General features: G+C 43.0%; 1 protein-coding gene across 2 annotated transcripts in view; it reads left to right on the forward strand.

The window, feature by feature from the left end:
• The window catches only part of NRK (Nik related kinase), a 212176-nt gene that overhangs the window by 161308 nt on the left and 35139 nt on the right, over positions 1–15729 (forward strand). For both annotated transcript variants that reach the window (XM_069942941.1, XM_069942940.1), the window contains exons 23-27: positions 5727–5897; positions 9380–9497; positions 9890–10048; positions 13552–13695; positions 14127–14261. In XM_069942941.1, coding sequence (XP_069799042.1) covers positions 5727–5897; positions 9380–9497; positions 9890–10048; positions 13552–13695; positions 14127–14261 — 727 coding nt within the window. The remainder of the gene's footprint in view (positions 1–5726; positions 5898–9379; positions 9498–9889; positions 10049–13551; positions 13696–14126; positions 14262–15729) is intronic.

Here is a 15729-nt window from a genome sequence, read left to right on the forward strand (position 1 = left end):
AATAGACCAGACGTTCCAACAGTTTGGAGATAAAAGGAAGATTAGAGACAGGTCGATAGTTGGCTGCACAGGAGGGGTCTAGGGAGGTTTTTTTCAGTAAGGGAGTGATAATGGAGTGTTTGAAAGCCGAGGGGAAGATGCCAGAGGAGAGGGAGAGGTTGAAGATTTTAGTAAGGTAAGTAGTGACAACAGGAGAGAGAGACTGGACAAGGTGTGAGGGAATAGGGTCACTAGGGCAGGTGGTGGGACGAGATGAGGAGAGGAGTCTGGAGACTTCCTCCTCTGTTACAGGTTCAAATACTGAGAGGGAAGAGGAGGAAATACAAGAGGGAATGGGATCAACAATTCTTTGGGACTGGGAGGTGATCTCCTGACGGATGGTATCTATCTTTTCCTTGAAGTAGGATGCTAGGTCTTCAGCACAGAGGTTAGTTACGGGTGTCTGAACTTTGGGTTTGAGGAGGGAGTTGAGGGTATCAAAGAGACGTTTTGGGTTATGGGATAGAGAAGAGATGAGAGAGGTAAAGTAAGATTGTTTAGCAGAATGAAGAGCGGAGTAGTAGCTTCTAAGCACAAATTTGTAAAGTAGGAGGTTTGCATCAGTTTTAGACTTCCTCCACGAACGTTCAGCACACCTAGAACACCGTCTAAGAAAACGAGTTGAAGGTGTGTGCCAAGGTTGTGGTCGTCTGCGTTTTGCTGATTGAGGTGTGAGGGGTGCCATTTTGTCAAGGGTTGTTTTGAGGGTGTCGTGATAGCACTTGGCAGCCAGATTGGGACAGGAGAGCGAAGAGATAGGAGGCAGTGATGACTGTACAGAGTCTGTAAGTTGTTAGGTGTTGATGGCACGTAAGTTTCTGTACATGACCAAGGTTGGGGTGTCAGGAGGAGAATGAGTATTAGTGATTGAAAAGGAGAGAAGATTGTGGTCCGAGAGCCCGGTATGAGTGTTATTAAGGCGAGAAACTGGGCAAAGTCTGGAGAAGACAAGGTCCAGGGTATTCCCACCCTTGTGGGTTGGAGAGTCAGAATGCTGGGAGAGGCCAAGGGAGGAGGTTAGGGAAAGAAACTGAGAGGCCGTTGGGGAAAGTGGTTTGTCAATAGGGATATTAAAATTGCCCATGATGAGGGCGGGAATGTCAGAAGATAGAAAGTAAGGAAGCCAGGTAGAAAAATGGTCAAGAAAGCGTAGTTGTGAACCAGGGGGGCGATATATGACTGCGACTCTCAGGGAAAAGGGCCGGAAGAGTCTAATGGTGTGCACCTCAAAAGAGGAGAATGAGAGGGAGGGCTCAGGGGGAATGACCTGGTAAGTGCAGTCCTGAGAGAGAAGTACACCCACTCCTCCACCATGTCTGTTATCAGGTCTAGGAGTATGGGAAAATTGAAGACCTCCATGGGTCAGAGCAGCAGGTGAGGCTGTGTCTGACTCTTGTAGCCATGTTTCTGTGAGAGCCAGCAGGTTGAGCGATTTATTGAGGAATAAGTCATGGGTTTCAGTGAGTTTGTTGCAGACAGATCTAGAATTCCATAGAGCACAGTTAATGGAGATGGGGTCTGGCATGCAGGGAATCTTAATCAGGTTAAAAGGGTTTCTGTAGGTGGCCGATGAAAAGAAGCTGTTAGTAAAGGTTGGAGGACCAGGGTTAGGAGAGATGTCTCCAGCAGTAAGCAGGAGCAGAGATAGAGATAGCAGGTGTGAGTAAGAGAGGGAGGGAGGATGTTTGGAGGGAATGGGAAGAAATGGTTTATTGTATGGGAAAAAGACAGCCGGGGGGGTTAGATCAGCAGGTAGAAGGGAAGAAGAGATAAATATACTATTGCTTGATATAGGAGTTGGGGGTTTGGAGCAGAGTTTGAGTATTAGGGAAGCAAAAGTGATAGCAAAGGTGAACATTTTTGGAGAGCAGAGGAGTATATGGAATGCAGTTACCTTCAGTTCCCTTCTGGTTCAATTCTGGCTTAATTCATCTAGACACTTTGACTGATCAGCACTTAGAGTGATCAGCAATGACCATGGTCAGGAATGTCTAAGACCACAAATGTAATACCACCTCTAGTTGCTTTATAACATGCCATAATAAAAATGATCAAAATATCTCAGCAATCAAATCTGTAATAAAACAGTCCTCCATTTGAGCACCTCCATTTCCACCTGTTGTTCACAAGACACTAGGCCACTTCCTTCCATCTTTTGAAAATCACTTTAAGTTTTGCTGAGAGATCTCATTAATACTACATTATGCTCCAAGGACTGTATGCGCTAAAATCTAATTCCGTTATGTTCAAGATATTATCTTCTTCAATGGGCTTAAACAATTGCATTTAAGTGACCCACATTACATATGAATTAATTCTATAATTTAAAAGGCCACTTTCCCACTTCCTTGCAGATGATAAGAGCCTCACATAAAAAGAAAAGCTGTGGAATCGCTTGTAGCACTTTACCCTTGGGTCTTTTTCATGAAATAAGCAACTATCAGTAGAGTTTTACAATGCACAGTTTTAAACTACTATTTTATTTCTTGCTTTGATCACTTTTTGTAAAAAAATAAAAAATTAAAAAAAAGGAAGCTGCCTTAAAGGGAACCAATCACTGGAAAAAAGCATATAGAGCTTTTGAAATGTGCTGTTAGAGCACACAGTACACTTGCCACACGTGTTTCCATAGCCTCCGTGCCTCCCCTGTGTAAGCCGCAAAGTAACTTTATAAAACTGGCGCCCTGTATGCTAATTACCTGAGGTAGTCACCTGGGCGGTGTTCGGCTAGCAGGTAGTCACGGTCCCCTGGGCGTTCTTCCGCTGTAATCACGCCCCTCTGGGCGTGATTCAAATGGCAGAGTGGCTGTGGCGTCACTCGGGAGCGCGCCGTGCCCAACGTCGGCGCGCTTACGTACTGATGCCGGACGCCGCCGCTCATGCGCAGTGCAGCCGCTTCCATTCCGGTTGGACTGCGCCTGTGCAGAATAGCCTCGAACTCCGGCTAACAGGCTATTCGAGGCTATTCTGCACAGGCGCAGTACCGCCGGAATGGAAGCGGCTGCACTGCGCATGTGCGGCGGCGTCCGGCATCAGAATGTCACAGCTACTCGGCCATTTGAATCACGCCCAGAGGGGCGTGATTACAGCGGTAGAACGCCCAGGGGACAGTGACTACCTGCTAGCCGAACACCGCCCAGGTGACTACCTCAGGTAATTAGCATACAGGGCGCCAGTTTTATAAAGTTACTTTGCGGCTTACACGGGGAAGGCACGGAGGCTATGGAAACACGTGTGGCAAGTGTGCTGTGTGCTCTAACAGCACATTTCAAAAGCTCTATATGCGTTTTTCCGGTGATTGGTTCCCTTTAAAAAGTTTGACAAATGTTTGGCATTGCAACCAAGAACTTTTTGCAGGGGCTATTACCATATTTTTACATCTGGTCCTTCTCTAACCTGCAGAGTGGTAAATGCAATTCAATGAATTTTGATTCCACTCATGTTTAGAGAAAAAAAAATAACTATAGCAATTTACAACATCTAGTGCTCAGGCTAAAAGCCCCTTTACACAGGCTGATTATTGGCCAAATGAGCATTCATAGGGGCTCGGTTCTGAAATGTGGCCCATGTAAAGGTTAGTGATCAGCTGAGAAAATGCTTGTTCTTTGGCTGATCAGATTATTTGTACAGGCTTAAAATCATTGTTATTAGCAACAATGATGAAATTAAAGGGTCACACAAACATTTTAGCAAAGATTTGTGTAGCCTGACCTACATGATAATTGGAGCCATGTAAAGGCTCAGTAAACAGATTGGTGCTCTGCTTGTTGCGTTTTAATGACTTTAGTATAAAATGTACGAGTACCTTAAGACCTTAACCCCTCTATCAAGAAATGACACAAGACCGAGGACTTTTGTTTGTGTGTCCCTTCTTTCCCTGCATCTGGTCCTTGTTAGTCTGTAATAGAATATAATATCCCTTCCCAGATTCATGGAATCAGCACTTTAGTCAACGCCTTATCTCTGGTTGTTGAATGTTCAGTACTTGAATTTCGCATAATGTTTATACTCTCATTCTAGTGGTCAGGTGGCATATTCAGGACTAAGACCTAAGGGCTTTGTAATATATGCTCAAACTTGCAGCCAGCAGTTGACTGGCATATGCAGTGTACCATTTTTGGTGGTCTAGTTGTATATGTTCACCTTCCTTCTATAAGTGCACCTTCCTTTGAATGGACTTATTAGTGGCATCACTTCCTAGGATGGGCTCGCTGGATCAGGCCAGGAAGTGACTAGACAAAGAGTTACTGTATGTAAGTTATATAGTTATATCTCTTCTTAGATTACACCAGACAATCTTGAATGGCTATTTGGGTCCCATATAAGTCTGATGGTAACTAGGTCCTCTGCTGGACTCACACACTAGATATTTAGGCACTGTGTGGTTTGAAGGGGCAGTTCTATGCTTCTGGAGTGGGGATTGTGGTTCAGGGGGCAGATCCTGGCCCATATACTCCTTTCCAACCATTCCAGAAGTCTTGGTGACACCAGTGCTGGTGATATTGAGCAGTAGGCTCAGGGCCCTAATTCACGGGACGATTATCGTTTGAATTATCGTTACATTGTTCGGATCTAAACGATATTGTTCGGTTGAATAGCAGTTATTGATTAAATGACGAACGAGAAATCAATTAAGTCCTTGACCTAATTTTATTGTTGCTCGTTCGCAAATCGTTCGCATTAAATAAGACGTCGTTTGGTCATTCGCAGTAGCAACGAACGCAATAGCGACGACAAGACAACCACAAGAACGATCATAAGTAACGATTATCGTTCCATGAAAATGGGTGAACGATTTCAGGACGTTCGCAATAGCAGTCGTTCGAAATTGTTTATCGTTAACGATTATGCGAACGATAATCGTCCCGTGGAATAGGGCCCTTGGAAGGGACAGCTAGGGAAGCTGTAATGTGCAGTTAGAGGCTAAACAGCCTAGGTTTTGGATCATGATTTACGTCTGGTGTAAATCATCATAGCAGGTGTAAATCATGATAAATGAGGTGCGGGAGGAGGCCAAACTTCCATCCCGTCTTGCCGTGACCCCCCCCAGCTCCCAGCCCCAACTGGGCGAGTGGGGGGATACGGCAGGCGTAGGCCAGGGAGAAGTGACACATCTGCTACTTCTCCCAGATGTACGCCCCGGCCTTAAGGTTTGTAAATGTCCCCCTATATGTATACTTACATCTGCAGCTTCTATAGTACCCGTTGAGAGAAAGCCAAGCTCAGATTGGCCCTTTACCTTCCTATGTACAACATAGAAAGAAAAAGACAGAAGGAAATCAGACACAACCGTCTTCAAAGGTGGAGTAGGGCTTTGACAAGGACTGGCCCGTCTAATGATGAATGAGAGAAAACTCGAAGATGTGTGCTCGGGGTGAACCAGCACCAGAAGGAGTCTTAATTTTCCTTCTAGCACATTTAGATTTTTGCTGTATCCCCTGTGTTCTCTTATATATCATGCTAAGTGTACAACCAAATATTTGCATTAGCGACACACATGAGAAATAGGTTTATTGCATAATAAATAAGAGAGCTGTGGCTGCCAGGTACAGCAAATAGTCCTCTGCTCTGACATTTGTCTTTGCCACAGATTACATTTCTGTAGGAATGATGACAGATTTATCGTTCATGGTGCACAGGGATCCAGGTTAGTTTATATTTCAATCTGCTGCATTATGTGTTAACAGGCGGCTGAACAGCAAAGTTGTAGCAGCAATCAAGGACTCTGGAGCTCCTACAATCAAAATTATCTGCTGCCAGATCTCCTGCAACAGAGCCATCCTTCAGAGACGTCCGTGACTCAGCACAAAACTCCCGAAAAAAGTCACCGGCCTCTGAACAAATCTCTGGATGATCAGGTGAAATCATTATGTTTTATGTCCTGTTCTGCTTGTTCACCCAAACAAGAAAGACACAGAGAGAATGATCACTTGACTTCCCTTTCGCAGGTCACCTTTTGTACCTTTTATGTTCCTTTTTTTTATATTTTCAACAGAGTAGATACTGTCAGTACAGAATACTTATAACTCAGAATCAGCTGTTTTTTTCCAGTTTAAAGAGCACATGTCCTAAAACGTAAAGGTGGGAATATAGATATATTTCTGTGGTCACCCAGCTTTTCCAAACTCCTGATTGACAAGGGTGTTTAGTTCTGCAGCGATCCATCAATCGCTGTAATTATGGATAAAAAAAGGTACTAACTCACTAAAGAGTTAGTCCCATGCTGGGGACTCTGCTGACTGCGGGTACCCACTACAATCTTGAGAACAGAGTTCCAAGCCTCCTCGTGGAATGGGGTGGCAGTGACGTATGCACACCACCGCTCCATTCATTCTCTATGGATGCTGCCAGAGATAACCAAGTACAATTTTCAGTTATCTCCGGCAACTCCCAAAGAGAATGAAGTGGCGGTGCACACGCATGACAATCACTCCACAGTAATGGGAGACTTGGATCTCTGTTCTCCTGTGGACAAGCGAGAAGTCTTAATTGTGGACATCCCCTTGTCCAGAAAGATCGCAATATACCTTAAATAGTTGGTAACTAGAGAGGAGCGAACTGGGTTCGGGTTCGAGTTGATCCGAACCCGAACGTTCGGTATTTGATTAGCGGGGGCTGCTGAAGTTGGATAAAGCTCTAAGGTTGTCTGGAAAACATGGATACAGCCAATGACTATTTCCATGTTTTCCACATAGCCTTAGGGCTTTATCCAACTTCAGCAGCCACCGCTAATCAAATGCCGAAAGTTCGGGTTCGGAACGAATCGAGCATGCTTCCTATACATATGCACAATTCGCAGCTAAATCGGCAGCGGATCGATCCCCTGTGAATTCCAATGCAATTACATACTCGCAGCGAGATTGTCATCACGCTGCCAGTATGTAAGTGCCGGACGCATTAACCCCCGCCGCCCGGGATAATACATTACCAGCACCACGATCCGGCGGCATCTGAGGCTCCCGAGGTCCCGCACATTTAATCAGTGCACGGGCCCCCACCACAGTCACTGATTGGCTGCGTGGGACCTCCGGGAGCCTCAGATGCCGCCGGATCGTGGTGCCGGTAATGTATCATCCTGGGCGACGGGGGTTAATGTGGCCGGCACTTACATACTGGCAGCGGGATGACAATCCCGCTGCGAGTATGTAATTGCATTGGAATTCACAGGGGATCGATCGGCTGCCAATTTAGCTGCGAATTTGCTGCGTTAAATCCGCTGCGGATCCTCCCGTGTGAATTTACCCTAAAGGGAGTTTCTGTCTACCCAGGAAGTTCACTGGATTGAACAGGAAGGCAATGTTGTGAGGGATGATTCACAGAGCAATGCTATAGATGACGTGCAAAGAGAAGGGGTTACTGATGCACTGGCTTTGCAAGGTGCTATGTAAGAGAGGATATGGTTAAACTAAGCACTAAACTACTGCTGCAGAAATGATTATGACAGGCTAAAGGGAGTGGGGATTATGTTCAGAAGACAGCACTGTGTACATACAATAGTAGGAACACAAGGAACGCTGCCCCAAATTTTATGGGTGGTCAGAGATTAGGGAAGCCTTGATTTACCTTTCAGGGACAATAGGGATCCTCTGGAAAAGGCAGAAAGTCTCACAGATTATAATTACACAGCCCAGGCCTCCTCTCCTGTGCACTGCACAAGCTATATGCCACCCCATCTCCTGTGCTGTGTCTTTGTTAATAGAGATGGACCAAGCTTAACAACAGATTCCAGGGGAGTGAGGCATCTAGTGGTCAAGACATTACTAGATGCTTATTGTTTTTTTAATTTAATTTAATTTTTGGAGGGGGGGGGGGTTATACCAAACTATGTGATTTGCAAATATAGTACAAAGAGGAAAATTGTTAGAAACAAGATTGACTATTTAAGAAAAACTATAACAACAAAAGTAACTAGCGTTCAATGATTCCAATATGTGCCTGTAGAGTTAAACAAAGTGTCTTAGAGATGAAGTCTTACAAATAGTAACGATACGTAATACACAAATGTGTTAGCTACACATACAAGCTAAACACAGAAAATCACTTGATGTTTATAAATCTTACACGTACATCCCCAGATCTGATTTAGTTGTTTGCTATGTTGCTGGCATCCTTTACATTATACCGTTATTGTTATTTTAGGTGCAGACTTAACCTCTTTATTAATAACTGTCACCATAGTGCCATCTATAGGTTGTTTTTAGTCATTAGTTTGCTAATAGACGAAAGGCATAAAAAAGGCATTTTACAGGGTAGTTTACATATCATGAAAAACTGATTTACAATGAAAATCAGAAAGACATTTATCAATATAACATGTACATTTGGAATCAGGCTGTCTATGGGAAGCTGTCATGTGCCTCTGCAGTATTTGGTATTGCAGATTGCAGATTTCTTAGCATGGCAACTACTCCTCCAATCTTCTGTATACATAAGCACACTCAGCTCATTTAAATGTATATGTGTGTTCTCACTTTGGAGAGGATCAAAGCTGCTGCCTTACATTTCTACTATAAGAACCAGTAAGAACAAAGGATTGAGCATAGTGAAGTTAGAGAGATGCATCAAAGTTAACTGAAATAGAGAATTAAACACTATGCTTAAAGAGGTTTTCCAGGCAAAAGAAACTTGTCTCCTATACACAGTATAGGGGACACGTAAGAGAGGTACAACCTCTGTACCCCCCACTCGTCTCTTTTGGGCGGCTCCATAGGAATGAATAGAGCTGCAGGTCACATGCCGTACTCACTGCTATATTTATAACAAGGAAGCCGGAGGCCGGTACGAAGATTGGCAGGGGTACATAGGTCCTATGGATAGGGGAGAAGTTAGTTTTGCCTGGAGAACCTGTCCAGTGCTACAAAAACATAACTACTTTCTTCCAGAGACAGCATGACTCTTGTCTCCAGTTTGGCTTATGCAACTTAGTTCCATTGAAGTAAATGGAGCTTAAACAAACCGCTCCAGAACTGGAGACAAGATAGGTGCTGTCTCTGGAAGAAAGTGGCCATTTTTTCAAAGAGCATTAACACGGTCATTGTTGTGAATAGTAACTCTAATATGATTGTTTCCAGCTTTACCAAACCATGTAGCAAAACTGTATGGATCCTTAAAATGCAATTGCACACAATGATTAATTCATTCTTTTATTAATTCATTATATTAATAATATATATGAAGAATGAAATCTTGTTTATTACCAAGCTGGTTTTTACATTGATATCCGTGGAAGTCGGTCATATTCATTGGGATCACTATCCACTGAACGTACCTGAAAACAGCATTTCCACACAAACCCTTATGATTGTATTTAACTATGTGTTTTTTTTCTCAATTATCTTAGACGCCGAATGGCGAGAGTCCACAGCCAAAAAATAGCTCATCTTCCACTACATCATTCAGTGCCTTCATTGACCCAAGGCTGCTCCAGTTCTCACCTCCAACAAGCCCTCTAGGTTCCCGTGAGTACATTGGAGAAAGATAATTGCCACTTCTGTGCACTTGTAGTCCAACTATAGAATCAAACTGTTCCTTCTGATTATGACCATGCAGCGATTCATGGCCTTTGGGAAAATTGACTGCAAGCCCATAAGACATGCACATTTATGATGCAAATAAGCTGGAGCATCTGTGGCCCACCTCTCCAGATCCAGAAGGCTGGTGGAACTGGGCCAAATGCAGCAAGTAACAATCACAGCACGCTCTAATTACAGATCTATAATATATATACATTTCCTCGTGTGTTGTAGCATAAATAAGTGACTGTTTCTGCATGCAAAATGTATAAGTATACTATGGCGTTTTAAGAATCAGTCGTATTCAAATATAACTCGTCCTTGTCTCTTACATTTAGCTAGTGGCATAAAAGTTGAGCCTTTCCGCCGAGAAAATGCGAGGAAAGGATCAGTTGTCAATGTTAATCCAACAAATATTCGACCTCAAAGTGACAGCCCTGAGATTCGAAAGTATAAAAAGAAATTTAATTCTGAGATCCTGTGCGCCGCTCTCTGGGGTGAGTCTATCGGATTACACGTCTATTGCAATCTAAATATTTCTTTTGTAAATGACTATAATGAAAGGCCATCTCCCTGTGCTACACAATGTCTCCCTCCAACCTCCCTCGCAGTTAAAGATAGCGCAGACATTACAATCTTTCTTGTTCCTGAAAACGTTACACTGATCTCAAAAGATTTTCTTTTTTTTGAAGCCGTACAAGTTCTTCTGCTACTATTTCATGATTCCTGTTGCTTCAATGGCAATATACTGTAAGTTTCTGTTGTATTATCCTGAATACTGCTTTTAGAGCAGAGCAGTGGTCGATAACAAGCTCGCAACAGTGGGAAGGAAAGAGCAGCTATATCAAGAGAAGGAGGCAAATTTGCTAAATGAGTGTACTTGCAAAAATATTCAACTTGAGGTGCCCTATAGGTTTATCTTTATTAGTTGAGATAGGAATAGTCACCCAGAATTGTAAAATACATATGTTTTTATTGGTCCTCTCCCCGTCCTGTGTCAGTGTAAAGAGACGTGCCCCATAAACTTCCATTATGAGGCTGTCTCCTTACAACACACACAGCCAGGAGAGGACCACGTTCAGTTCTCCCGACTTGTTCTCCTGATCCATCGCATCTGAACACTAAGGGTCCTATTACATGGCCCAATATTTTGGAGCAAAAGAGTGCCAACCCATTAGGTCAGCGCTCGCTTGCTCCTCATTGCCCGCTCGATGCCTATGCTATTACACACACAGGCAGAGAGCGGGAAGAAGCAGGGGGGCTGCGGGGAGCTGCGAGGGGGCTGCCCAGATTATCTTCCGGATGACCCATAGAAGAGATTTGCGGTCTACTGATGCCGCTCCTATTGCACAGAGCGACAGCCAGGAGACCTTAGCTATCGTTATCGTTTTTTTTAAACATTTTTTTTAAGACAATGATCAGCTGACATTGTGCATGTCGGCTGATTGTTGCCTTTTAACATTGCCTATTACACTAAACAAGAACGGCCAGTAATTGGCAAAGCACAGCTGATAATTGTTTGGTTTAATAGGACCCTTAGATCCTGACCAATCAAAACTTTTCACTTGTTTCTCTAGTTTATTTCTTGACAGTACCTCTAAAAGCAAATCCATATAACTCCATACCATGGAGAGTTATACATTTTTACCTATGAGTGCATTGATCCCGTGCCATTCATACCTCCATGCCTCATTAGCTGTCTAGAATTATAGACTATATTATAGCCCACAGTTTCATTCAGCTTTTTGGTGACTACTGTTGATATTTGTCTACACCGTGTTACCAGGTACTGTACGCCGCACACAGCTTAGCTGAGCTTATGGAACAATTTTCTCTGCCGAACTATATTCTGGGAGAGTTAGTTTTTCATACATCAGATTACAATGCCATTGCTAAAAATGACAATAATTTCCACAATGCACAGCGCTAGAGCAAGCTATAAGACACTAAGCCAACTCTAAATTCTAGGAGATTTGGGCCCAGAAGCTAACAGTATTAGGAATGCAGCTCTGGGCTATTTTACAGGCTTTAACTCAGGATCAGTACAAGATATGTCAAGTAAAATTTCATAACTTATAGATATAAACTGAACTATTGAGACATTATCAGACTTTGGCAGGTGGACCTAATATATGCACATAGTAGTAGCATTTACTTCAGCCTTTTTGGTTTTGTCATTCTGCAATTTATTAAAGGAGAAGTTTAATAAAAATAATTACTCACCACTCCCCATGCCTTTGTAGCACAAGATTGGTGCTTCAGGACCCCCACCAGGCTCCTGGATTTCCTTCAAAGCCAATGCCATGACCTGGTTGATGGACCGCCAGTCAGGGACTGGGGCGGGACATCGCTGCAGTCACTGATTGGTTGAGCAGGAGAGGTCATCGGAACTTGGAGAAAAATGCTTTCTGTCAGGGGTTCAGAACCCTGTGGTGCTTTACGGGCATGAGGAGAGGTAAGTAATGATTGTTTATTATGTTCCCCCTGCCCCTGCTGGCTGTCAATTTTTTTTAATCGCTGGACTTCTCCTTTATGCGACTGCAGATACAGACAACATAATAATTATGTATACAGGGAAATTAAGGTCGCTTGTTCCCTAAAGCTACTCACAGGGGAGGAGACAACTTTTTATTCTTAAGACAGTGTAAACTAATACCAGACAGTGGCTCAGACTGTTAGGAAATCTGCATCTTTAGACTGTTTAGTCTAGGTTTGCACCATCAACACTATTTGTTGGCTTAGTTTAACTCTAAAAATATGCACTTTGTAACATTAAAGTGAATGTACCATCAGGTACATCGCTTTAAACTTTTTACATGAATAGACTGGCATGGGGATGTTGGTGCGGCGGTCCTTTTTTTGAACCAGTGCACGCCGCTTGTCTATTGCCAGGCACCAGTTTGGCATTAAGCAATGGAGGCCCCCAGTCTGACACGCTGGAGGAGGGTGGGTTCACCTCCAGTGCTTCATACCGGGCCAGTGTCCAGGAACAGACGGGCACTGGTTTCTTGGTATTCCTATAAAAAGCTGTACCTAATGGTACATTCGCTATGACCAGCAAAAGATTATGATGCTGTCATAATAAAAATCACTGCACATCCTCATGGCAAAAACATTATGAATCAGATATTCACAATAAATCAGCTCTCATAGATCACACTGTGAAGCAAACACATACCATATATCCCAGAATACATAAAACCTTGGTCCCTGCTTTTCCCCCAACCACATTCATCAGGGGGTCTATATCACTTATATGTAGGATCATGTCCTAAATATGTGTTAAGAAAGTCACAGGCAGAGAGAATGCTGCCATGTATCTGAATAAGATAATGATAGAGATATAAGAATATAACACCTTATGTGAGTAATAACCAAAGACAGCTTGCCAAGACAAGTGCAGACAATGAGAAATCCGCGTCCATCTGATACATTCTTTGTGCTTCAGCGTCTCATGGGATTATGATTGCTATTTGCTAAATGATTGTCGATATTCATTCTCATTGAACTAGTTGATCCTGTGTTGCATGCAATTGAATAAAAGTTATGTTTTATCTTGTTTTTTTTTTTAAAAGTCTTTGGCCTCTGAGAAGCCCACCATATCAGGTTTTAGGGCTGGGAATAACCAACTACCTATATGACTCTTTATTCAGTTTTGCCATGATACTGTGTAGAGTAGCTATAGTCATACCCTAGTATATGACATATGGATCGTGGTTTCTTTGCCTTAGTTCAGCCATTTAGTAATATGGATTGTACACTTGCTCTGCTGAAATTCTATAAAGTTTATTGAAATTATCAATATGGGAGAAATTACTATGTAGCCTGGAGCACTTCTCTCACTAATAGAGAACATTTCTTGAATTGTACCCTCTAAGGACTCTTGAGCCATAGAGCTGTTCGTATAAATCTACCGTACCCTCTTCATCGATGACGCCCATGTGAGTTGTGCGGGGCTTTGTCTGACATGCCTTGTGTATGTTTTGGTTTTTTATTGCAGGTGTGAACTTACTGGTGGGAACAGAGCATGGTCTGTGGCTCCTGGACAGAAGTGGGCAGGGTAGAGTCTATTCCCTTATAAGCAGAAGACGTTTCTACCAAATGGATGTTCTGGAAGGGCTGAATATTCTAATCACCATTTCAGGTGGGTGATGATCCCACAGGTCTTTAGATATGGAATTTCTTATGTTTCTCATATGACTAAGGTATTTTCCTTGCTTTTTGGTTTTCCTTCAGTGAAAAGTATGTTATTGTGTGAGGAATAGGGACAGGGCTGTGAGGATCCTCACACCTTGTAAGTCTTTTGCACCTCTGGATTGTTTAGTTATTGAAAGTATTTGTGTGGCACAGAGTGCCTATTCGTCGATGAGACTTGAGTTGAAAAAGAAGCCATGACCCCATAACCATAAGTCAGACAGGTCTTATAAATAAGGCTGGGGTGACAGGCACTGCAAGGGGAATGTTGGGCAGGCCATGGCTTCCCTGGCAAAATAACGCTTGCCGGATGTGGTTGGAAAGGGTCCAGTGGTGATCAGCTAATATATATTTTTTTAAATTTTGTTTTTCTAACTTAAGGCAAGAAGAACAAGCTACGGGTTTATTACTTATCTTGGTTGAGGAACAAAATCCTACGGAATGATCCAGAAGTAGAGAAAAAACAAGGCTGGATCTCTGTTGGAGACCTGGAGGGTTGTATACACTACAAAGTTGGTGAGTGCAAGCATGATACAGTGTTACATATTGCTATGGTTTGTCTGTGTTTTTTTTTCTTTACATACCCTATTTGAGCAGTTGAGATAAATAGGGGCCCATTCAGGATCCTCATCTATTTGTCAGAATGTACAACATTAGTAAAGGGTACAGAACATATCTGTTCAAATAAATCAAAAAAACATTGATCATCAGAACTGGAAACCCACTCATTTAGGGCTGTCTAATGCTTCAGTGGGAGGTGTAATGCTTCAGTAGGGGGATTTATCACTGCTGCAAAACGTTTTAAGCAACAAGCACAAAACTTGAGACATTTTGCAGATCCATGCCCTGCTCACCTGATAAGCAGACAAGGAGGACATGGAAAGGTGCAAAGAACCTGGCCTCCCTTCATCCAATTTACCATGATTTACACCTGCAAACAGGTATAACACACGGTGGAAATCATGGCATTGTTAGTTTATTGTCAGTTAATTGTCTAAAAACATTGGAATAGCCAGATATCCCTCCAAGGAAGGAAACCTGTTGCCAAGGGGTGCTTTCTAGTGGGGAGATCACCAAACCACCCTGATACTTAGCCCCTTTAGCCCCACTCAGTTGCTAATATTGTGACACAAATAGGGAAATACCAGGGTGGCCCCTTTTATGTCAAAGTCTAACTGAGTTGCAAATATTGTGACATGACAAGGATTTACCAAAGCCAGGCATCTATCCACAGACTGTTGTTTTGGTGTATTGCCCCTCGTCAGTGTTGAGCAGGATTTAAGCTAATGGGGGCAATGAAAAGTAGACCAAAAAAACCCAGCAACCTCTGAGTAGGGAGATCATAGAAAAATAAAGTACTCACTCAAGAGTCTCCATTTATACATTGCCCCCTAAAAATGTAAATATGCAAAAAAGGGGTCCATGGAGCCTCAGTAGCAATTCTCATAACACAGCCATAGCCAGATATCCCTCCAAAGAAGGAAAAATGTTGCTAAGGGGTGCCTCCCAGTGTGGAGGTCACCAACCCACCCTCATACGTAGCCCTTTAAGTCCAGAGTGGGATTACATATCGGGATATCTATCTATTTCTGTGTTTTGAGACTTGCAACTGAGGCTCCACGGACCCTTTTCTTGCATATTTAAATTTATAGGGGGCAATGTATCAATGGACAGCTTAATACTCTACTTATCTGCAGTGTCAGATTAAGATCGTTGAAAAGGTTATTGGTTGTTCTTAATGCAAGAAGCTGCTAAATTTTGTTATAAAGTAACCAAGGGATTATTCCAAGATCAATGTTATCCCTTATCCACAGAATAATGGAAAACTATCTGTTGGGGGCCTGATCACTGAAGAGAATGGTGGGGAAATGTCCCCCTGAATGAACAAAGCACACCGCACACCCCTTAGCACTCCATTAATTCCAAGGGACACCTTAACCCCCATTTTGTAATCCGTGGGGTCCCAGTGGTCAGACCCTCATCA

This window comes from Dendropsophus ebraccatus, chromosome 10 (genome assembly GCF_027789765.1).
Source record: "Dendropsophus ebraccatus isolate aDenEbr1 chromosome 10, aDenEbr1.pat, whole genome shotgun sequence".
Taxonomy (NCBI): Eukaryota; Metazoa; Chordata; class Amphibia; order Anura; family Hylidae; genus Dendropsophus; species Dendropsophus ebraccatus.